The following is a 26530-nucleotide window of genomic DNA, read 5'->3' on the forward strand; positions in this document are numbered from 1 at the left end:
ATTATCCCCTTATTCTTTTCCGCTCAAATGCTTTGTTGGGTTGTGAGAAAAGGCTAATGAAAAATATGATATTACTATTGCAAACCAAATCTACTAACACTATGGCGTGGCCAGTCACAATGCAGGCACGCGATGCTTACTCATGCATATTATGTGATGAGATACTCAACACTGTGAAAGCTGTTTCATAACATGAATCCAACATATAATTCTATGCATCATGATACTGATGAGTCGTGCTTATTAATATCCATACGCTGAGATATATTGTATATTAACTACTAGCTATGATATCTATTAACATATACTATTCTATATCACAATAAGTGAGTCATGCTTATCATGTAAATATTATGATGGGACCACCTACATGAATTATTCATGGTCAATTTTACAGCACTGAATTTATGTCATTTTAATTTTGTCACACATTTTATTTGATAGCACTGCTTTCCAGATATGAATGGTGTGGTATACGGAGCCCTCAATCTAAAATGAGAAGGTCCAAGTTTCTGATCTGACTGTGACAGTCACTACAAATGCAACTTTTGACATACTTCTCTGAAGTCACATACTTCTCTGGGACTTCGTGTCCACACTTATAAAACAGTCTGTGATGCTAAGAGAGGCTAGGATGAGAGTTTTCAATAACAGAAAGCTATATGAAACTTGCTTCTCTTCATACCTATAAAAATCAGGAAGATATTGGAGGATATCCTCAGATTTGTAGTATATCCAGACAATCGTCTGTCCCTCAGAATGGGCAGTTTTGGCCATATGCTCCCATGGGGTTATGGATGCCCTCTCACAACTGTGATTTAGAAGGTCCTCTCTCCACTAGATATAATATTCCATAACAACTTGGATCAATATTCTTTCTTAAAAATATACAGGGATTTATGCAACTTCAATTAACATTTCTAATTATTAGATTTGCATATCAAGACCATTGTTTTTAACTGTTAAATTTTGGAACTTTTTGACATATTTGCCGCTACAAATGCATGTTGCAGGAATAATTAATATGAGTATCATTAAAAAACAAGATGAGGGCTTCCTAGGTGGCGCAGTGGTTAAGAATCCGCCTGCCAATGCAGAGGTCACGGGTTCGATCCCAGCTCCAGGAAGATCCCACATGCCGCGGAGCAACTAAGCCCGTGTGCCACAAAAAAATAAAAATAAATAAAAAAAAAAAAAAAGCAATTAAAAAAAAAAAAAAAAAAACAAGATGAAGCAGAAACAGCAGAATAAAACATATTAACCACAATGAGCAGGATACTCAGAGCCACAAAAGTTAAAAATGAATACAGAATGGCACATACCTAACTAGAAACAAACTCAAAATATATGCCTTGTGCTCAGTGTGAAATCAATACTCAGAGAAAAGGTACAGCTTATATAAGCATATAACAGTGTTATAGTATCTGGTATACAGTGGGTACTAAAACCATGCTAATGGAATTGAAATAGATTTTGTATACTTTAAAATCATACACCATGGAAAGTAAAATTTAACGATGGTTTCTGTCTGTCAATACTTAAGTGTCTCTAGCATATAAATATAGCAGATAAAATTTTTGATAGGTAGTAGGCATAGAATTTTTCCCAACAAAATATAAAATCTGTAGACCTTATTTTATATAACTTTGTGATGTTAAGAATGAGCTAGAATTGAAAGCACTATGGCTATAAAGCTGTCTTCCAAATGAATATACAGTTTGCCTGACAAGACAGATATGCAAAGTATTACACTCTCATGAAGGAATGTGCAGATTTAAAATAAGGTTTAAAAATTCATTGGCTGGGGAAAGACAGCCACCTCTGTGTCATATACTTGTTACTAGAAGTATTACTATGCCATAGCAAGCTAAAAACGTTAATGGTTTTCCACCAACACCTTGAAACAGCAAAGTATTGTAGAATAGTACAGAGCATTTATAAAGACTCTTAAGAGCCCCCGTGGCCTGCTGGTGGTTTCAATGACCAGATTTTTCTGGTATAAAAGCATGTTCCCAACACTCAGGCTCACACTAGCCTTTCATGTCTTTGCATCATCTCCTTCGGAAAAGCAATACTTCTCTCAGGAGGCCTGGATGTCATGGTTTCACCCACTCGTGTTAGATTATAAAATCCAAAGAACTTCAGTGCTGCTTCAGAAACATGCAAGTTAGCAACCCCAAAACTTGCTGTTTCTTTTCCGATATTTATTTCTACATTGGGTATATTTCATATGTGAGAAACAAAAAAGACAATCTCCAGACAAACTCATTCATCTGCAAAATTAATTTATCCTTACCCATTCCCTTAAAGGTACTCCCCCTTCAATTTCTGAAGCAGGATTTTGCTCTGTTTTACAAAATCATTCCATTACCACCTAGTGTTCCTAAAATACATTAAAAAGCAGATTCAAGTTAACATGATTTGACTAACTGCTTAAATGAACAGCTTTATAAGGAATTTGAGGATTGGTTAATAAAGCGTTTATATGCATACTTCCGAGAGCCTCTGTTTTCCCTGAAGGGCCCAGGAATTCTCATTCCCACTTTATGCATGAGGAAAATAAGCAATCAACCAGTTAAACCTATCTTCCAGAGTCAGGTTAGTGGCAGAAACGGGAGAACTTCGAAGCTTAAACGTCATACAGAGTAATAAATGCTCTGGTAATATTTGTCCTGATGCCAGCATTTTACACAAGGTCATAGAATCATAGAAACTTAAGGTCCATTAGTCCAAACATATCCAAACCACATTAAAATTTATTTGAAGGTCAAACGAACAACCACAAAAGATCTTTAATTAGAGTAATTCAGGAGAAATATTCTATTGAATTCTTTTTTCCTTAAGAATTTTTTTTTCCCTGTTGAGAAATTCTTTGGCTACTGGTGGAAGAAAAAAATCCCACCTTTAATAGAGACTCTTTTGGGACTTCCCTGGTGGAGCAGTGGTTAAGACTCCAAGCTCCCAGCGTGGGGGGCCTGAGTTCCCTCTCTGGTCAGAGAACTAGATCCCACATGCATGCCGCAACTAAGAGTTCACATGCCACAACTAAGGAACCGGAGAGCCGCAACTAAGAAGCCCTTGAGCCATAACTAAGACCCAGCACAACCAAATAAATAAATAAATATTAAAAATAAAAATATAGACTCTTTTAGGGTGATTGTAAATATGCTGGGAAAGTCAGCATATACTAATGTTTATCTGATTACCACAGAGGTTTTTGCATAACTATTCAGTCATTATTAAATATTTATTGACTGGCTACTGTCACTGATGCTTCTCTGGGGCATTGGTGAAAGGGGTGAGTGAGACAGAAAAAGTCCCTGCTCTCAGCCAGCTTCTGCAACAGTGAGAAGACAGCAGATAAGCAAGCACAAAAAGCAAATGGTATAATCTCCATTAAAAGCAAACACAGCAAAGGAAATAAAACTGAATAATTTGATGGTGACTGAAGCATCGGGGGAGAGAAGGTATGGTGACAATATTAGATGGAGCAATCAGGGAAGACTTTGCTGAGGAGTTGGCTTTTGAGCAAAGACCCAAATGATGAATAGAGAAAATGAGGATTCCAGCCTGAGAGAACAGTGAGGTCCTAAGGTGGAAATGAGCTTTGCATATTCTGGAAATAATAAGCAGATCACTGTGGCCAGTGAGAATGAGGGAGAGGGACGAGGGAAGAGGTTTGGCGAGGGGTGAATCATGTAGGCCGTGGCTTCAGTAACTATCCCAGCTGTGTTTACTCAGTTTTATGGTATCAACCCCCTTAATTTGTTCTGAGTTGACTTTATTTTCCTGTAACCAAATATAACCATTTGTAATTGGAGTTGTTGCTATTCTTGTCTTACAAATTTGACATTTATCAAGCCCAGGAAGAATAAAGTTCCAATAAATATCATCTAATCAATGCCCAGATATTTATTGTACAATGTACACAGCTGTCCACAAAAAAATCCTTGAAAGAAGAAGAAAGACTTAAATTGGACATTGAGGAAACTAGCTCTTTAAATCAGCTCACAGGTGAAAAGGATAGAAAAATGATTTCTAATTATACCTACCAAATTCTCCATCCTAGGGACCTTTATATCAAATTTTGAAATCGAATAATAGACATTTCTGCCACCACCTGAAACCTCAGTGGGCAATAAGTTACCTGTAACAACATAAACATCCCTTCCTCAGCCCCCTCTATTCATGCCCCCTAACTTGGTGCATACTTGCATGTTGTTTTCCACTTTTCCCTCATTATTAGTCTCTGCATTAGTCCTATTAAATGAAATACCCTGGAAGAGAACATGCAAGGACAAGAGTACCTACTTACTTGTACTCTCAGGTAAAGGGGAGTATGAATGAACCACAGCAACAAGGAACTCTTCCAATAACTTCAAGAACATGAACCGTATCATACCTGGACAGACTGGTCTCTCCAACAGGAAATTAGCTTCAAAAGTGAAACGTCAGCTTCAGGTTGATGGGATTCACTCTTACCTAGAAATATATAGAACACATTAAACATGGATGCAGCCCAATGATCTTCAACCCTACCTGCACATTAGAATCACCAAGGGAGCCTTTTTTTCCCCCCTCAAACACCAATATCCAGGTTCAATCTTCCAGTGATTCTTATTTAATAGGTCCCAGGGTGAGGGTGGGACAGGCATTAATAATTTTTTAAAGTACCTCAGATGATTTTCATATATAGCCAGAGTCAAGAAATATTAATTATCTTATATATGTGTGTGTGTGTGTGTGTGTATTTCTAACAATTATACTAATACCCATTCACATAAAATCAAATTTATCTTTATACCTTAAACCCATTTTTGTACCTTTTTGCCAACAAAATGCAATGACTAACATTCCTCCCTAAAAAAGATAACTGAATTTTACAACTCCTTCCTTATACAAATAATTCCTGAAGCTCCACCTTGCCATGAATCAGTATCTATCACACAGAAAATCCTATAAAAGACTTCCTTTGATTTGTCCTTACCCAGCTATACTACTCTGATCAATAGGTATAGCACTTATGTTTTAATTTGACTCATTTTGTTATGTATTGTTTCTTTTAAGTTTGCCCTTTTGAATGTCCTTTCTATCTATTTGCCCTAATGTTCAGTGTGAAATTTTAAGAGCTATGGCTTGGTTTATTTAAATTGATCCATAGAGTGTCCGACAGTCCCCTACACAAAAAAGCACTTAATAAGTGCCTTTTCATTAATTGAAAATGAACATATTATCATCCAAATGAAAAAAAATCAATGAGTTAAGGCTTTCTGATGGCTAAAGTATATTATCTAGGTGCCAAATCCAGGAGTGAGATAAGGAAGAGTGATGCAGGCTTGCATTGGATTAAAATTGCTACAATTGTCTATTTAAATTAATGTATTAATGTATGTTTGAAATCCCAGATCAACTATTTAAATTAGTATCCGTCCAAGATGCTTTTCACTGAATTACCATTTTATATATTAATAGGTATGTGTGTGTGTGTGTATCTCACAATAGTGGTCAAGGGAAATGTAACAGAAGGTATTGATATAATGTAAACTGAGAACATGAAAGAAATATATATGAAACTTCTGACATTATTAATATCATTATTTTTTCCTGACAAAACCTAAGATGTGAATTCCAAATGGCCAAGAACAGTACATAAAACATATGAGTGTGATAGAATGCTATGAGTTTGAAGTCATATTTTCCATTTCTTCATGAGCACAGCAGGTAACAGAGCATTTTCTTTTGATCTTTCCCTTCTCCCTCTCTCATTTTGTTGACCTTGTGATTCCACCATCAAAGCTAAGTATCGGTCTCAACCGTAACTACTTACTGGCATCACAGGGTTCTTCACAGCGCACTTTAATGTGATGTTAAAATTTTAATATGAGATGGAAATGAGAGCCAAATTCTTGGCAATGTCAGTGAGTTAAAGAATTAATTATAACTTCAGGGGGAAAGATAAAAAGAAAACATCCCAGGCTTACCAATATTACTTAGCCATCATTTCTGATGATGGAAGTGGTTTTGGTTCCTGTCAAACCCTCAGAATGAGCACCTCAGAGTATTATTTTATTCCTCCGGCTTGGACTTTATAGAATTAATATCATGACGTGAATCCCTCCTTTCCCTTCATCTCCCACCTGCAGATTATTAAAACATAAAACCGTGTTTCCTTAGTAGCTAACTGAATTTCAAATGCTATAAATGCCACCTTTTAACATCAGGGAGATTGTTCAGTAATAACACTAGTTGCTAAGGCTGCTTTGGTTGGGACAGTCATAGGAAAAGTTGGGGCCTCCTTGGCTCTGGTTAACAAATCCCTAAGTCTCTGCAGAAACCACTTATATTACACCTTAAATTCTAGTCTCTTTCTCAGTATTATAAAAAATGAAAATTTGAGCAAATAACCCTAATAAGAGCTACTACCTAAGGAGAAGGCCAGCAATCCAGACTGGGTCATACAGAGGAAACATGACTTGTAATCATAAACATGAGAAGTGGCCTGACATAGTGAAAAGAGCAAAGGGTATGGAATCAGATGCAGTTGGACTGGAATCCTAGCCCATCAGCTTGTCAGCTGGTTGACTATGAGTCATCTAACTTCTCTGAGCCCCAGTTTTCCTGAGGGTAAAACAGATAGATCCTCCTACTGCACAGTGTGGTTTATATATTAGTTGAGGCAATATATGTAAGGTCATTGGCATAATTCTTTGGACATACTAGGGGCTTAATAATTGGAAGCTATTAATAAGCTTTCACTTTAAGATCTCCCAAATGAATATTCTTTTCAATAGCCCACTGTGTACTGCTGTTCAGGTCATCCCAATGTATTGATCATATACTGCACAACTTTAGAAGCAAAATGCACATCAAGTCTGGAATCTTATTCCCATTTTACAAATGCAGTAAATACAGCTTTTAAGGGAATAAAACGTACACCCAAAGTTACACAAGTAGTAAGTGGCAGAACTGGATCTTGAACCTCAGTGGTTTATCCAGAACCATTGTTCTATTTTCTATTCATCAATTAATCCAAACGTATTTGCTTAATTCCTTGCAGGCATTGTTCTAGGAACTGGGGACACAGCAGTGAATAAAACTTTCATAAAAAATAATAACCTCCCTGGAGCTTACATTTGAGTAGCAGGAAGTAGGTGGAAAATGAAAAATAGATATATATAGCATGTCAGATAGTGAAAAGGATTATGATAAAACAGGGAAAGGGGGAGGGTGTGCTGGGGAGAAGGGAGGGCACATTCATTGATAAGATGGCATTTGAACAGGAATTGAAGGATGGAGGATGGAGGTGGGGAGCAGCAGACTGACTTATGAGGAATCTGGAGAAAGGGCATTCCAGGCAGAGGGAACAATCAGTGCAAAGACCCTAAATCCTGCCTGTTATGTTTGGGTAAGAGTTAAAAGGCCAGAGAAGCTGGAAGGAGTGAGGCAGGGGATGAGTACAAAGAGATGAGTGTCAGATGGGTGTGTGTGTGTGTGTGTGTGTGTGTGATGACATAGGTAAAGCAGCCAGGTTATACAGGGCCTCATGAGCTATCCTAGGGACTGTAGCTTTTATTCAGAGTGAAACAGAAGCCACTGAAAGGTTTTAAGCAGTAGCATGAGTTCTGACAGTGTCAAATAGATGACTCTGGATGTTTGGTTGGAAATAGAGTGTAGGAACCAAGAACAGGAGGACAGGGTGGTTAGGAGGCTTATGTATCCAGGCAAGAGGGGATGAAGGCTCACACCAGGGGGTTGGCTGTGTAGGTGAAGAGAAGCAGTCAGAATCTGGGGTATATTCTGGAGGTAGAACCAACATGATTACTAAAAGATTGGATGTGGGGTGCAAGAAAAAAGGGGAAAGTCAAAATAACATTAAAGTTCTTGGCCTGAATAACTGGAAAGATTGGATTGCCTTTTACTGAGATGTCAAAAATTTGGAGAAGCAGGTTTTGGAGATAAATTAGCCATTTGGCATCAGAAGAAAATCTAAACACCAAGACTGTTACCCAGAAGAATTCAAGGACCATTATATCTTCTGAAATAGCTATAAAACTCCTTAATATAATAATCACTTATTTGGTAATAAAGATATTGATACAGTAAACTTTCCCATAAATCACATATGACCTAATTTAATATTCAAATGTTTCCTTTGCTGAAAAGTTTCAGACTTTTAGGTATCTCAGAGATCATTTGATGAAATTCATCACATTACACATCTTATAAGATTTATTTTAATAATAAAATTTCACGTATATTTCAAATATACAGAACATAAAACTATAACCATGTGAAATGCAGTCTGAATCAAACAATAAACATGCACACTTCTTATCCTAAACTGTAGGGTGCTATCCAGTCATAGCACTTTTATTTCATAGAAGAAAAAAATTATAAGAAGAAAAAAATTATAAGACTATTCTCTGTAACTCCTTTACCATTTCGTAAATAACCGTAGAAGCTTGAAATATTTAAAATATCACTCCCAGGGCTTTTCATCTTGTTATGCACAGACTCCATTTTGAAAGAACTGTTGAAAAAAGATTTAAAGGATATTATTAAAGATGTATAAAAAATATTTTGAGAAATAAATTAAAGATATGACTGCATGACCACTTTAACAAATTTGGGAATTGAACACATTAATTGAATAATGTCTTTGACATTATTCTCTTCAGTGAATTTTATTTCCCCACTTTGCCTTACCTAAAACCCTAATCCCAATTGAATTGTGCATCTTACTTTCACTGGAGGGGCCTTGCTACTTTAGGTCATGCAATTTGTGGCTAATGTAATAAATTTTTGAATCCTAATATGTTCATAGCTGCCAAAGAATTATCCCCAGGTACCACCAGGACTTGATGAAGACAGGCTTTACCCTAGTCCAGTGATTCAATGAGAGGAAATTCCAGATACTATCCAGAAATATTCTCATAGGCAGATAGCTCTTTCCTTACAATTCAGTTACATCACACACTCAGTTGTTAAGCACACAGTCTCCAACAGCAGATCAAATCTGAAGTGGCTTTATTTAGGGAAGCAGTCTTTAATCCTGACACCTCCGTTCAATAATTTGTTTTAATGGAGAATTTTGTAAAGAATTAACTAATGTGTGGCACTGATTTTAAGTTCATTTAATGGAAAGCATGCTGAAAGCCCTTAAAGGGCACCACATACATCCTCTACATCCTGTATTCAGTATCTGGAACAAATTCAGAATGAAAACCTCTGGCGACAATAACGAAGTCCCTCATCTGCTTTGTGGGATCATGATTAGGTTAACAAATAAAATTTGTTTTTAAGAATTTGAAAAATATTGATGATCACCTATTCCATTCACCTCATTTTGTAAATAAGGAAAGCAAGGCCCAGAGGGGCTAAGTGACTAGTCCAAAGCCATACGACTAGTTTAACAACAAAACCAGGATCCATGCTCAGATTTTCAGGCTTGGCCGAGTATAATTTTTTTATCATACTTTAAGTGTTATTCAATTTCCTTAGTAATAGAAAGAAAAGTGCAAGAAGCCTAACTGAAACTAAAATACATATATAATATATATAAATTATAAGTATGAAATTATATATTATATAAGTATATATATATATTTTTAAATGAACAGCAGAAAAGAAAATAGAGGAAAATTAAGTATATGAATCATGGGAATTCAGCAGTCTCTGTTTTCTCATTATTAGGGCCACCAAAGAGAAAATGGAAAACCCTATAGCACAGAAGCACTATAATGGAAGAAAGCTTATACTGAAGCTACATGATCCATATATATTTGCTATCAGACTATAGGTTCACTGAAGGCAGGAACTCTGTTATCTAGTACCCAGCACAGATATTTGTTGAACTGAGCTCTTACCAAAGACTAGAAACATCAAGGACTGTTTACCACTACCATGCAGTAAGCAATTCAAACAGTACATCTTGTATAAAGTCTTTCTGATGGTTTCCTCTCACACTAATTATTCTCTTAACTCTGACCACCTATAATACTTACAATATATACTACAAATATACTACAAATGTTTCTCCTTGTTCTTCCAGTGTTTTCTACTTATTTCATGTGCATTATCTTTATCATTGAATGAATTCCTACCCAAATGATAAATTTATTTATATTTTACTTATATTTATTATTTCTGTTTCCTCTATGAGCTAGTGCTAAAGACATATTCAGTAAGTACTTGGTGAATTGAATCCAGTCTTCTAACATCAGATTACAAAAAACTGTATTAAATTTTAGCAATAGGAGAAAGTAAACACAGTGTCAAGTTTAGCAGTCAGGCTCTGGAATTAGATGGATGTCCAGCCTTGAAAGGCTTGTAAGGCTCTGAATTAATCTGGACGTTAATACTTTCTCTCCATAAGCCTCAATATCCTCATCTATACAATAAGCAAAATAATCGTACCCATACCCCAGCTTTGCTGTGCACATGAAATCGTGTATGTAAAGGGCTTACATGGTGATTAGCAGATATTGAACACTCAAAAAATGATACCTATTATTACTAAACTGTACTTCCTATAAACGAATTAATGATAACCTCTTCTATTTTAATATGCCAAAGTATAAATTAAACAGTGGGGTCTGAGGTATAAAATTTTCAAATTTTTCCTTCCTACTGATATATGAAGTATATCATCATAGGCATTTACTTAAATGTTTTTTGTTCATACTTAATTCACAGCAAGTATAATGGATTTCAAGGTGTATGTGAATCTATCTACCTATCTACCTATCTATTGAATCATTCATCCAGTACTGTGAATTTCCTGGCGTATTATGAGAGCAATAGATATCTGTTGGATGAATAAAATATAAAACATACAGATTTATTGCCCAAATTATTCTCTAATCTCAAAGAGTTAAAAGGAAGATTTTCTTAAAATTGTTTTGAGCTGAGGGAGATGTTGCATATTTACTCTTCATCTAAAGGAAGGAAGGCAGGGAGGAAGGGAGGGGAAAGGGAGGAAGGAGGGAGCCTAGAGAGACAAATATAACAAATAATGATAATTTTTTTAATGTCCTAAATAAGAATAGTCAAAATCTCTAAGCATGTCTTACCTGTCAATTCCACACACCAGTTCTAAAGGCATGTTAACTAACTTATTAACTAAAAATAGTTTGCTCAATAAGTAAGCTATAGTGTTTGGCTCTTGCAAAGTATCAGAATTATTTTCCAGTTCTCTTGGCCTCCCAGCCTGATTTGGAAGGGTGGAAGTGTATTTATTTGACAAGTCCAAAACTCTTTGGGAAAATAAATTTACTTTTGAATAGTCTTTTTTCATTTCAGCATTGCATAAATCCCAACCTGGCAGCATCAATGAGAAGTGATCTTCATTTGAAGCAAGTCCTAAAGAAACAGGACCCTGAAGCTTTAAAATATTGAGATGCTTAATGCAGAGATTGTCTAATTCTTTATCAACTCCCCATGGCAAAAGGCAAGATAGGAGCAATTTAGCTGTGTCTATCGTGAGGTTGACATTTACTTTTCTTGATTGCTTAGGATGCATCTTTTTGGAGCTCTTTATTTTCTTCTGCCTTTTAATGCTGTCATTTTCTTCTGATAATTTGATGGTATTTTCTCCTTGGCCTGGGCTTTCACTAACAGGCTTGGCTTGTGCCTCTACTGAGAGAGGACCACAGGCAGTTTTATTCCTTTTCAGTGTCAGTGTTTTCTTCTCTACTGTGCTTTTGGCTCTTCTCAGGATCTCACTGCCATAGAATGAATTGGAAGGGTCAACGTCACAGATCGGAGTCGGCAGCAAAAGTTCCACAAGGTTTTCCAGATCAAATAGAAGGATATGAAAGCCAATGTTACTCCATTTTGTCTTCACAGGCAAGACATTAAAAGGTCCTGAGAAAGGTTTGGCATCAGCAACCTAAGGGAGATTTTAAAAATTTATGTGTCAAAGTTCTTATTTTTTAAGTGATTTTATTAAGGTTCCATGATATTAAAATGACATAAAAAGAAATTATTAAGTAACAGTACAACCCAAGGCATTTTAATTTTTTGTCTTAGCTATAAAAATTCCCCTCTAAATCAAACATTCTATATTCTAATTTTCTTGAAAACTTTTTTCCTTCCTAAGAGTTTCATTTTTTCCTCTAAAAAGTATGAATTAGGCCTCTAGAGTAAGACGGCATCAGATTAACTTCATTTCAGATACACTTTCATATCTTCTTATTAATATAGCTATGAAAACATACAACAGGGGAAAAGTGGGTGTGAAAATTAAGGAGAAGAATAGTGAGAATACTTGTTTTTTAGGAATTTTGTCTTTTAACAAAATGGTCTCTCCAAATTTGTTTAAAATTTTTAATAATTGGAAGTAACCTAAATGTGAACCAGTATCAAATTGCTTTTTTATTTTAAATGCTCACCTTGTGGACTTGCATTTGTTCTTTCTCTAAGATGATTTTCCCCTAAATACTGGCATGGTGGGCTCCCATAATTCAGTTATGTTCCTTCTCATTTAGGAGGCTTTCCTTGAGGACCCTACACCCTCATGCTAACCTATTACTCTCTATCCTCTTCCTTGCTTTTTTCATAGTACTAAGTATTACCTTATATGAAATTTTATTTGTTTACTGTATATTTTCCCCAATATCATTCAAATTCCACCCCTGCAGTTTTGTGCATCCCTTTGTTCCCAATGCCTATAAAATAATGCTACTACTCAGTATTATTAGTACTATACAGTGTTATAAATATTTGTTGAATGAGCAATTAGGATATATATATATACATTGGAATATCATTCAAATATGTTTTAATGATGGTGTACAACTATATTTGTTGGGAAAAAATGTGTTCTATTAGGCAGAAAAAATATCCTTTTTGTAAAACTATATGTGTATGGATATATAGATATTTTTAAAGACTGATATAATACATACATATGTACATATATCAACACATTCATATATCAATATATAACATAATATGCATTATATATATTCCCTATAATAGTAATATAAATGTATATATGTGTATTTAGTCACAAGGGACAGTTAGCAAAAAGTTAACAACAGTTAATTGGGAAGAGGAGATTAAACTTTTTTTTATTTAGTTTTTTGAAAATTTTCAGTGATGATATACTTAAAAATATAAAAAAAGAAAATTTTAAAAACCATTAAATTTTTTTAAGTAAAAAAACAAAATGGGGACAACCTTATAAAGCACATTTTTTTTCACCAATAAGATAAGGGATAGTATAATTATTTGCAAATCAAAAAAGTACTATATAGATTGAAAAATGGACAAATAGCATCAATAGCCATTCACAAATAACAACATTCAAAGTAAAATATAAAGCATGTTTACCACCAGTGGTAATTAAAAAAATTAAAGATAATTAAAATTAAAATCAAGATAATACCATTCACTACCTATTAATTTAGCAAAGAGAGTTTCTTGTATTATTTTATTTTGTAATGTTTAATACATACAAGTAATATATAAACCATACATTTAGTCTTTTTAGGATTATCCATGTTGTAGACTAAGAAACATGGACAAAACTATATAGCATCATTATCCACAATTAACCCAAACTAGAAACAACCTATATGTCCATCAACAGTGGAATGGATATAGAGACACTGTGATGTATTCATGCCATGGAAAAATATACAATGAAAATGAGAGAACTATATACATTTAACAACATGTATAATATGTATGAATCTACCTGCATAATGTTGACCAAAGATACCAGACACAAAATAAACTGCTAAATTTAAAAAGAACAAATGAAAAATAAAACAAAAAACAAAAAAACAGAAGCAAAGAAAACAATAGGGTTTAAGGAAGCATTCATAGATGATAAATCTGTAAGGATAGTGATTACATTTGAAGAGCAGGGAGGACATAATTTCTGGGGAGCTGAATATTTTATTACTGTATGTAGTGATCACACAGGTGCACACTTGGTGACAATTTATTGAGCTGTACATTTTTGTTCTGTGTTCTGTTTATTTTCTCTATATGTTACACATTTTATTGTAAACAAAGAATGTAACATAAATGTTAAAGAAATACTAACAATGCATCCCCCATCGTGGTTAAAAAAATAGAACCTGCTCTGATTCTATACCCCTGCCTACTGTCAGAGGTTAAATAGTATGCTGAATTTCATGTTTATGACTTCTTTGCCTTCACTTAGTGTCCCAATCTTAAATATCTATTCCTCATTAACCTATTTGATTCTGCGTGTTCTTAATTTTCATAAAAATATGATTATGCTGTTTATAATTTTCCCTGATTTGCTTCATTTATGCTGAATTTTATAATTTTGAGGTTGAGATCTGTTGATGATTACAACTATAGTTCTTTAATTTTTACTGCTATCAAGTATTATACTATATGATAACTACAGTTTATTCATTTAAGTGGATATTTAAATTATCTTCAAGATTTACTATTACAAAAAGAAAAAAAGGCACAGTGAATATTCTTCTGGTGAAGACTTTCTTCTGCACATTTGCATAAGTTTCTAGAGTGACACTGATAATTCGTCGGATATGCACATCTTCAACTCAGATTTTCCCAAGTTATTTTCCCAAATAATTGTATCAATTTACAAGTCTCAGTAGCTCCACATAAAGAATTTCCATGTTCCACATCCTTATTAACACAGGATCTCATTTTTGTCAATATGGGGATATAAACTGGTATCCCTTGTAGTTTTAATTTTCATTTTTAAAATTATTACCATTAATTGAGTATCACTGCAATATTTCATTGGCCCTTCACATTTGTTCTATAAAGTGTCTACCTATGGTTTCCATAAACTTTCTTTTGTCTTTTTCTGACTGATTTTTAGGGTTATATATTCATTCTGGAAGTAATCTTTTGTTGGTTATGTGGTCCAAATACTTGTCTCTATTTGTGGCCTGTTGTTTCACTAATTTTAATAGTGTTTTATGATGAACACTGAATTCCTATTTTAATGCTATCAAATTTACAAAATATTTACTTTAAAAAATTATACTTTGGGGTCTTCTTTAGAAAGAAAAATGAAAACTTTCCCTATCCAGAAGATATAAAATTATCTACCTGATTTTCCCCCCAAATTTAAAGTTCCACACAACTTTTTAATTCTTTAATACTTTTTCATATGTGTATTTGGTTTGCAGTTGGGAATAATTTTCATGTTTTTCAATATTTTGACATCCAATTATTCCAATGTTATTTGTGAATTTGTGCTTTTCTCACTGATCTCTGTTCCCTGGGACATTAATCAATTTATCTATTACTGCATAATAATCCATTGTATAATAGCTTTACAAAAAGACTTTAAGAGCTGGTTGGGTAGTTTCTCCTGTCCTGTTCTTCCTATGGTCTTTTACACTTTTATATAAATTTGAGGATGTTATCAAATTCCAGATTATACCTCCCACTTCTTTAGACAGCACTTAATTTCTTTTGATAGTTCTATAATTGTTCAAAATGATGTTTATATTATTTGCCTATAATTTTTAAACTTTCTGTAACTCCTATAACTATGGGTCTTTTTTTCATTTCTGATATTATTTTTGTTGCTTTTGTTTCTTTCTGACTAGAAGTGTGTCAATTTTTATTTTCTTTTCAAAGAATCAACTTTGACTTTGCTGATCCTCTCAATGGAATAATGTTTTTCTTAGGAGATAGTTTCGCTGAGTATACTATTTTAACTTATTCTCTCGCAGCATTTTTAAGGCATTATTCTGCAGTCTTCTGGTTTCCTTTGATGTGGTTGAGATGTCACACAGACATCTGATAGTCTGTCACTCCATCTGGCCCTTCTCTCTGCTGATTTTTAGATCTTGTTGTTTTTAATATTCTGTGTAGAATCACAGTGATTCTAGGTGTGAATGTTTCCCCCCAATCTTACATCGTATCTGAGTATTCCTATCCTTCATTAATTTTGTAAAATTCTCAGACTTTTGTTTTTGAATATTTTCTCTCTCTATCCTATTATCCCTTATGGAACTCTGATTAGATATTTGTCACTCTATCCCCTTTCATGTTTTTCATCCCTTTGTCTCTTTGTGCCACATGCTGGGCAATCACTTCAGAATTTCTATTCTGATTTGCCAGTTTTCTTCTCACCTGCCTCTACTGTGTCATTTAACTTATCCATGGATTTTCTAATTTTGATTTTTACATTTTTCATTTCTAGAAGTTTTGACTATAAAAAATGACCAATTTGTCAAATGAAACTCTTATTTTTTAAGCATACTTATTTTGCATGCTGTATCTATAATTCCAGTTTTTGAAATCCTTGTGAATATGACTCTTTTTTATTTTGCTGATGCTTTCCTCTTTCCTTATATGTTTTATAAGTGTGTGTGTGTATGTGTGAAACATTATCAGTGAGAATCCTTTGAGACATGGGTTAAAGATGCATTCTTCAAGAGAGGAATTGTGTTTTTGACTGTCAGGCACTCAGGGTACTACCAACAGGTCCCTACTTAAATAAAAATTTCAGCTTAAGTGTTTTTCATTCCTTGCAAATAATGTGAATCCTAACCCTCAGTCTGTGTGAAGTTTGGGTTAGGGTTATCAGTTCTCAGGCAAAACTACTTTCCCCCATCCATCTTGGGCTAAAACCAACAAATAAATATCTCTATTATCTCCATTTGTGGAATATATCCCTCACCTTGGTTCCTTTTTCATTGCATATACAACTCTTAGAGAATAAAGATTTGTGCAAAGGTCTCCAACCCAACTTCCCACCAATACACTGAACCTGGACATTCCCTCTAATGACCTGTGTAGCGATGAAAACCCAAGCTGAGAGAACCCAGAGATTAGCAAGTGGTCTTTCAGCTTTCTCTCTACCTATCTGGATTTGTGCTCTCATTTTGCTTTCTACCTCTAAGCGCTTCCTTAAATTTCATTTTAACTAACATATGTATTATTTTTAAGGATTAATTTTAAAATACTTTATTCACTATTTTTATAGAATTAATCAGTACTGATGGCCAGACTATTAGCCCACAAATAGATAGAATTTGGGTTTGTAAAGAACACTAAAAATTAAAATACTCAGTTTTGATAACAGAGTGAGAAAATGGGCAGTCTCACACACTGCATGATGGGTGTAAGCTGGTATCTCTTTCATGGAAGGCAATTAGCAAAATGTATCAATAACCTTAAACTATGATTATTATATACCCTTGGATGCAGATATTCTTTTAAAAATAATTTATCCAGGGGTAAAATTACAAAGATGCACAAAATTATATGAAAAAGAATGTTCATTGTAGAATCTTCTGTATCGATAAGCTGAAAATAACTCAATGTCCCATAATAGAGATTTGGCTAAAATATTATGGGATAAATTAAAATATTAAATATATATTAAAAAGAATTCTTTATAAAATATATAATGTCACAGCAAGAAATTCACATATATTGTTGACTGAAAATATCTAGATTTGAAACGAAAAATTTGAGTTTTTACAAAAGTGCAGAGATTTCTTATGTCTCCTTTTGATTATATCTATTTTAAAAACTCCTATGAAAATTTATATTTTACCATACTAAACAAAAGCCCCTTTAAAAAAGTAATACAAATTGACAAAGAAAATGTTAATAATATATATGGCTATCTAAATGTTTTTAACATGTACCTCCAAAAAAAAGTGCATTAATCAGATTAAACTTAAAAGTGTAAGAAAAACAATTACAGCATAAATGATCAAAGCCTAATATTTTAGATATTTAAAGAACTCACAAAATTAATTAGCCATATACTCATCTCAAGAGAAAAAAATGAGAAATGGAGATTAAAAAAATATCACAGAGGGGAGTAGTTTTTAAACCATCTGTCCCTATAAAAAGGAAACAAGTATAAAATTTTATGTACCATACTGGTTTTGATCCCTTAAATTAGCTAAAATTTTCACAAATTTGTAACAAACAAAAAGTAGAGTATCCCAAAGCATTCAGTGCTTATTTCAAACTGAACTCTGATATGATCTAGATGTCCTTAACCTTTTTCAAAAATATGATGGTAATATATATCAAGAGTCTTAAAAATATTGAGTATCATCTTCCCTAATTGAGATGCTACTTCATGTTCTTGAAGGGTACCACTCCTAGTTCCATCCTGTAGGTTTATCCCTGGTTTTCTTTCATTCAGCATTCAAGAGGTCCTTGCTGAGTATTTACTAAGTAGAACATGGTGTAAGGAGCTATCCACCCAATGCGGAACAAGATCCAGCACCTGCAAGGATGCAGCTCACACTCTTTACACTCAGAGGGCAGAGAGACATGTGCCAAGCAATAACCACATGGTTTTGATGAGGGCAGGATAAGGAAAAATACAGGAAACTCTGAAGAAGACACCTCGGCCTGAAGGATACAAGTAGGAGTCTAAGCGGAAGTGACACCAAACTGAGATCTGAAAGATGAAGGAGAAATAAACTGAAGAAAAGTGGGAAGCCAAGTATTCCAGGCAAAGGGAAGAGAATGGGAAGCCCCCTAGAGTAATGGCTGGAAGAGGAGTGAGAAGATATGCAGGGAGCATGCACTGTGAAGATTTTAGTTTGTCTACAGGGTAGAATACAGGAATGGATCATAGAATGAGACAGACAGGACAGGAGCCAGATGACACTGAAGCCCTGCAAACTGTCGAGTTTCAAAGTTACTCAATGAGCAGTTATGACCCTTGAAGGAGTATTCAGCAAGGAAATCACCTATTCACAAATTATAGCCATGGTTTCTTCTGAATTAGAGCTTAATGAAGCAGGCTGAAGACGGGGTTTCGCCCTCCCATGCACTTCCACTTCCCCAAACTATCATATTCTCTGGACACAACATCTAGACCTCCTCAATTACTGGGCCAGTCAAAAATCATAGCAATGATTCTAGCAATATACACATTCCCTGGTCTGGTCTCATCTTCTTATTTTGAGCTCCATACTACCACAATAGGCCCATTGCACTGATGTAAACTAAAATCCCAAATTTCTGTCCCTAAATATGATCACCTTAAGCCTCAGGAACAACTGGATGCTTTATAATATTTTCAAATCATAAATGTTATTCCAAATTTATTTAACATACAGCAAAGTTGGTTTTCATTTGGAAACAAGTCCGTTGGATGATATGTATAAACCATTGTTATATTTGATTGTACTAAAATGATTAAATATTATAATCCTAGCCTGACATCATTGTTGGAGCATTTTAAAATCTTTCAAGAAATAGTGAGTATATTTTTGTCACCAAAGGACTTGAAAAACAATATTTACCATTGTTTTGGACATAAGTAACACAGAATGAGAATAAATACCTATAATAGTAATTCCTGGGTTTTAACATATCATAACTTGGGCAATACATAATTTTTAATAATGTGTAGCAAAGGTTATTGTAATTCTTAAACTTATTTATATTTATATGTTACCTATATACAATATATTACTCAGACAAGAATTCTATTAACAGTGACCTGCTAAACCATGACTGAATGATGTGTAAAAATATAAATGTAATTATATTACTTTTAGAATGATAAAGTACAGGTAATCATTATTATATCAGGAATGTTTTAGAAACATTTACCAGTCTGGTTACAATAAAAACACGCCTAGAATAAGTAATTAAATACAAAGGTATTTCATTCAGTCTATGTCAATGCAAAAATGTGAGGGCTAAATATAAATTTTAAGTTATTAGTTCACGAGTTGTTCATAGAATGCTCTCTAACTGCTTGGCAGATATGTCCCCAAAATGTACTGTCCAGGTTTTGCTTATATCGGAGGGTGCTGCTATTTTCTCCAACATCACATCATGTTTAGTCTTACTCTCTGAAGTTCAGGTTGAGGCAAGGGAGGAGGTGTGGCTTACAATCAGGACAGCAAGAAGGACAAGGCACTAAAGGACAATGGCCCATTCCAACCTCTGAACTTTGTGAGGCTGGGGAGTAAAATGGTACTGATGTATCAATATGTGAATGCTCTAAACAGCAGGTGGGGAGTAGAAAGAGGCACACAGAGCTGAGCTCTTTGTCTGAAGTACACAGATTTGGGGAAAAGCTACTGAGTCAGAAAGTCTGCAGGTAGAATCCCAGAGGGCCAGCGGGCAGAAATTATTCTTCTATTACTGCCAAGAACCCAGAATAAATGACAAGTAAAACTAAAGTCAACAACACGAAATTCAAACTCTCGACAACCCAGTATACATATAAAAAAAAAACCAAAAAGACCCAAGCATTTGGAGGAAAAAATGTAAGAGGTGTGAAAGTATAAGTCTAACATCTTTATAAAAATAAAAGTCTATTCATTTATTTTTTTCTTCATCCTACTGTATTCAGCCTGTGCCTCTTTCTTTTCTCTCTGATTCAGAAAGACAAAATGGTTAAACAAGACTGTTTTTACCTCCTGTCTTTGAAGGTGGAAATGCACTGTCTAACAACATGTTCTGATAAAACTTCTTCCTGAAAACATATTGGATCCCCCACTGAGTCTGTTTTAAAAGAATCTGACCTGCCCAACCTACCATAAATACAAAATGTATTTGGTAAAACTGATGCTTAAAATTACCCTCTTCTGCTCACTCTTGTGATTCTGCCCAATAATACCTAATACAAACATTTAAATCCTAAGTGAGAAAACACATAGATGATAACTGACAAATATTTTAGATATTTAGTTTTCTTAGAGCAAGAAGAATTTAGAAGTGATTCAATCTGATCCCTTCCCCTTACACAGGAAAAATGAGGGACAGGGGAGTAATGTGGCTTGTTCAAAGTTACCCATCTGGTAAATAGCCAAATCAGGATTCTAAAGTCTGGTTTTTCTGTCTATTCTTCAGATGATACTATCAACTTAAATTTTTCAAAGAATGGAATAATGTTTTTTATTTATTATTTCTAAGATATACAAAGGGTCCTTATTAGCTAAAGCATTCCTTTTACAAAACGCCATATTCACTGAGATGTATAAGGAAGAAAAAGACATCATTATATGAAAATATTTACTAATGAGCTGATCACTTATAAAATTAGAATGAAAACACTCCTCCCTTGCTAACATCCATTAGTCAGGCTTTGACTGATTATCAAATAATGCAATCCAATTGCAAAGTAAATAGCAAATACTGTTAAAAATGCAGGATTATGCTTAATCCAGATAGGGAGGTCAGAACGATCTGTCAGACCCAATTTCATTGACTAATAAGAATCCAGCAGAGAAGACCAGTTAACAACTGAAGAAGGGAAAATTAATTCAGATGTTTCAAATTGCAAATCTTATAACATAAAGTGTATAAAAGAGGCCTGAAAACAATTGTCTTTTAAATGCTTTTCTAAAATAACTTTTTATTATTCAATGTGAAATTCAAAGTAAAAGGTAATATATTATGTACCATACAATTTAATTAAAAAATACACAAAACACATTAAGAATTAGTATATAATTGCAATCATAATCTCAATTTTAATATAATATAAATCATATTTTAATAATTTTCATTTTATTTTTAAGCTTAAAATAAAATTCTTTTTTCGACCTTTGTAACAGCTAACTCAGCAGATTAGCCCATGCTCTACAATCCTGACTGATGGTAAGCTACGTTCTACTTTCTGCATCCTAATCACAGGAACTATGATATTTGCTCATCAGTAATTTCACCTTTTTGTTCTCAACCTTCTTTCCCAGGCTTACAACTTTAATTACATAATTTAATGTTATATAAAAATTGGGGAACTGTGCATGTAAAATATAGCTCCTAAGAAAACAAAGCTTAGTAATCTGTATAGAGGTTCAGAATGAACCTCCCCAAAAGGTATCACTTTTGCATGAGGATGATTTTTCTTTTTTTTTTTTTATTGTTTAAACAAATCTTTTTTTTTTTTTTTTAAGCTCTTTAGTGGAATATAATTGCTTTACACTCTTGTGCCAGTTTTTGAAGTATACCAAAGTGAATCAGCTGTATTTATACACATATCCCCATATCCCCTCCCTCCTGCGACTCCTCTCCCCACCCTCCCCATCCTGGCCCTCTAAGGCATCACCTATCATCAAGTTGATCTCCCTTTGTTATACAGCAACTTCCCACTAGCTATCTATTTTACAGTTGGTAGTGTAAACATGTCTATGCCACTCTATCACTTCGTCCCAGCTTCCCCTTCGCCCCCCTGCCCCTCAACCCCAAGTCCTCAAACCCATTCGCTTGAGGATTATTTTGAAGTAAAGGTAATGCAGACCCTGAGGGTTCAAGAGAAACTATTGCCCCTCCCTTAACTATCTAGAAGAATTTAAGTTGGGGATTTTTCCCAGAAATGAGTTATAACCAGAGATAGATTTTATCTAAGTGGTCCCATCTATATGGCTAGGCATCTAATTACCATACATGTGCTCTTCTGCTTATTATTTTGGGAATGACCCTCCTGTCCTTGGAAGCCTCAGACTCCTACCCCCTTCCTTAGCTCAGGATGTGTCATATATACCTCATTTTACCTTTCTGTCTCTAACCCTCCCATGTGTGTGGGATTCCCATAAGTACAAAATTAAATTTGATTTTCTCCTATTAATGTCTTATGTCAATTTAATTCTTAGACCAGCCAGAAGAATCTAGAAGTGTACGGGAAAGTTTGTCTTCCTCCCTGACATCTGAATGACCCTACAATGATGAGTCACTCTAACAACTCTTGGCTAACTAGGTATGGATGAAGCCATGTAGCAGATCAGAAAATAATCATAAAAATTAACAAAGATTCAGCACTCTGGTTACTCTAAATTCTTCCTATTCTTTAAATAAACAAACACTGGCAGTCACAGTTGTTGCATTACAAGTGTAGTTCAAGCCAGAAAAAAAGATTAGGAATTCTAGAAGATGTATCTATAATCAAGGGAAAGTATCTACATCAAAATATTTGTGACAATGGGAGTTTTTCAAGAAAGGATGGCACAGATGACGGAGGGGAAACTGTGGCATCTGTGTACTGAACACTATCACTGAGAAATTATATGATGATGTACTAACATGGTAAATGTGCAGAAAAGGTAACATAATTTCTTGAAGTAGAAAATTTTCTGAGAAACAAGTCTATGATGTAAATGAATTTATGACCTAATATATTATATAAAAAGTTACCTTTATAACTCATGCCACAAAAAGCAGAGAATATGTATATGAATACAAAAGGAAATTACAGTAGGTGCCTGCATCTTTGCTACTAAAAACTTCAGATAGCTACTTTTTTGAAAATTAATTTTTGTTGGCATAAAGTTGCTTTAGAATGTTAGTTTCTTACTATACAGCAAAGTGAATCAGTCATACTATACATATATCCACTCTTTTTTAGATTTCCTTCCCATTTAGATTACCACAGAGCACTGAGTAGAGCTCTCTGTGCTATACAGTAGGTTCTCATTAGTTATCTATTTTATACATAGTAGTGTATGTATGCCAGTCTCAGTCTCCCAACTCAACCCTCCCCCACCCCCCGGTAACCATAAGTTTGTTCTCTACATGCAAGTAAGTTCATGTCTACGATTTTTCTAGATTCCACATATATGTTTTAATATACTATAGTTGTTTTTCTCTTTCTGACTTACTTCACTCCATATGACAGGCTCTAGGTCTATCCACATATCTGCAAATGTCATTATTTTTTTATGCTGAGTAATATTCCATTGTATATATGTACCAACATCTTCTTTATCCATTCATCTGTTGATGGACTTTTAGGTTACTTCCATGTCTTGGCTATTGCAAATAGTATTGCAATGAACACCAGGGTGCATGTATTCTTTCACATTCTGGTTTTCTCCAGATATATGCCTAGGAGTAGGATTGCTTGGTCATATGGCAGCTCTATTTTTAGTTTTTTTTAAGGAACCTCCATACTGTTCTCCACAGTGGCTGTACAAATTTACATTCCCTTTTCTCCATATCCTCTCCAGCATTTATTGTTTGTAGAATTTTTGATGATAGCCATTTTGACCAGTGTGAGGTGATACCTCATTGTAATTTTGATTTGAATTTCTCTGAATAATGAGTGATGTTGAGCATCTTTTCATGTGTTTGTGGGCCATCTGTATGTCTTCTTTGGAGAAATGTCTATTTATGTCTTCTGCCCATTTTTTGATTGGGTTGTTTGTTTGTTTGTTTTTATATCGAGCTGCATGAGCTGTTTGTATATTTTGGAGATTAATCCCTTGTCAGTTGCTTTGTTTGCAAATATTTTCTCCCATTCTGAGGGTTGTCTTTTCATTTTTTTATACTTTGCTGTGCAAAAGCTTTTAAATTTAATTAACTACTTTTGTTTTATGACTAACAAATCCTAGAGGTTTGGAAAATATAAGCTGGTTTCTAGTTAAGATGACAAAGTTTAGACTTTGGAGCAAATTATTTCTTCCAAATGGATACCAATGATGGATGAAATATTTTTTAAAGAAATTTTAAAAGGTTTAGACAAGCTCAAAAACAAAATAAACATCATTGAGGACCAAAATGGGACAGAAACACAAAGTGTTGAGTGTGAAAGTGAAGTTACAAGCCTTTTTAGCAATAGATCTATAAGTAGATGCCAGGATTTAGAGTTCAGCCTCTGAGGTTAACATCACTGTGGAGAGTGTAGTTAACAATTTCAACTTGTAACTAAATCAACCCACAAGCTTGTTCCCTAATTAGACAGAAATATACTTAGTATCAGTACAGTCCAAGCCTAATTCTGGACTGAGGACCTTCAAAAGGTAGACAGAGGCAACAATAAAACCAACAAGGAATATCAGCTGAGTATAGAGGGAAAGAAAGGAAAATAAAATACACCAAAGTGAAAAAAACAAAAGAAAATTTCTCTAGAAATGAGTCTATAAACCAAAATTCCAAAACATTGAAAATCTAATGGAAAGAGAGCCAAAAAAATAAAAGCTGAGACATACATTTACTCCAGATGAAGTCAATGCTTTAGAATAGAAGGGAAAAAAAATCATCAAAGAGAAATTGAAGGAATAATATTCACAAAAACAAACGAAGAGATATGAAAGAAAAAAAGTAAAAATAAAATGAATAAATGAGAAAGACTTTATTAGAAATATTAGGAAAATACAATCATTGTATTTAAAATGCAGTGGAGGCATATTAGAAAATTACTATGAATAAGCATATGGCCACATTAGTGGCCTGGCTTTAAGTTACACTTTATTATTACTTATTCTCTATAAAACTTTCATTAAAGTCTTGAGTGAAGTGGCATGTCATTCAATTTTTATTCATACTTTTTGTCAATAAAGGTGAAATTTTTCTGTCAACATTCCAGTTAAAGCTATTTCACTGTCAACATGGAGTTATAGAAATTAAGTTGAAAATGTTTGTAAAATTTAATCATAACCTGATCTACCATACCAAAACACAATTATAACATGTGACTATAACAGCAAATACAAGATAATCTTTTAAATTAAGCAAATGTATATTTAAATTGAATATCTAAACTAACTACATTGAAACTTTTAAAATATTAAATTAAATTAAATCTGGAGGAACAGACTGTTCTAAATGGATCTGTACTGCAGTACTAGCCTCCTCACTAAGATCGTCTGCTCCATCTCCTGACATTCCTGGCAGCAACATTCTCCCAGTGAACCAGGCTTAAATCTAGATATCATCTTTTCCTTCCCTGAAGTCTTCTCTTCAATGCTTCTCATACCATGTTCCCTCCTTCATTTTTCATTAATGATTCATTCGTTCATCTGTCTATCAGATGTTTACTAAGCATCTACTATGTGCCAGGCATGGTACCATATGTGGAAGGCTCAGTGGTGAGCAGGACCAACAGTCCTTGAAACGTGCACCTTGAAGTCTATCTCATTTCACTCAAGTTCTTTCCCAACCTCCTCTCCTATCTGCAGTCTGTGCTTGGCACTGCTGCCTGATTCTTCTGCTGTTAGTAGGTAGTCTTGGCCTTTTAGCATTTTTAATTTCTCTGCCTCTGTGTCTCTTCTCATGCTGAGATTGCCCTAATCTACAGAAATTCTACCCCTAACAAAAGCTCATTTCCCCAAGAGATTTCCCTATACAAACCTTTTCTAATACCCTCTTCCAGCTGTAATCTTGCCTTCCTAGGATTTCTTTAACATTTACCTTTAGTCATCATTATATGTATAGGTATCAATACCATTATTTTCAACCACTCCAATCTCTGAAAAGCTGAGCGTGTCTCAACCTCAGTGCATTACACCAACAGAAATTTGTTCTGTTAAGAGTTCATAAAACATGAGATCTTTTACAGAAGACTTCATTGAGCCTAAAAGTGCCAGGTCAGCCAAGTCACGTAACCACCGAGGGCAAGCATTATTATTTCAAGGCATTCTCCCTCTAGTAACTATTCAATACTGAAACATAATGGTTAAGTTGTTATTCCAGGTCTTTTGAAAAATAATAAATAAAAGCCAGCACATTTTAAAAAATAATTATTAAGTATGGCTTTGTTTCTGGTAACTTGGGATTCAGCCTTCAGGTGTTAGTCCTGCACATTTCCATAAGCCCATCTCTAACCTCTTTGTGACCAGAGGAA

At 34.3% G+C, this 26530-nt stretch overlaps 1 protein-coding gene across 1 annotated transcript in view; it reads right to left on the bottom strand.

Annotated features, from left to right (window-relative positions):
- Positions 1-26530, bottom strand: part of WDR72 (WD repeat domain 72) — a 203053-nt gene that overhangs the window by 82139 nt on the left and 94384 nt on the right. The window contains exons 14-16 of the mRNA XM_057719816.1: positions 11073-11890; positions 8439-8530; positions 4403-4482 (exon numbers count right to left, since the gene is read on the bottom strand). Of these exons, the coding sequence (XP_057575799.1) occupies positions 4403-4482; positions 8439-8530; positions 11073-11890 (990 nt within the window). The remainder of the gene's footprint in view (positions 1-4402; positions 4483-8438; positions 8531-11072; positions 11891-26530) is intronic.

This window comes from Hippopotamus amphibius, chromosome 2 (assembly GCF_030028045.1).
Source record: "Hippopotamus amphibius kiboko isolate mHipAmp2 chromosome 2, mHipAmp2.hap2, whole genome shotgun sequence".
In the NCBI taxonomy this organism is placed as follows: domain Eukaryota; kingdom Metazoa; phylum Chordata; class Mammalia; order Artiodactyla; family Hippopotamidae; genus Hippopotamus; species Hippopotamus amphibius.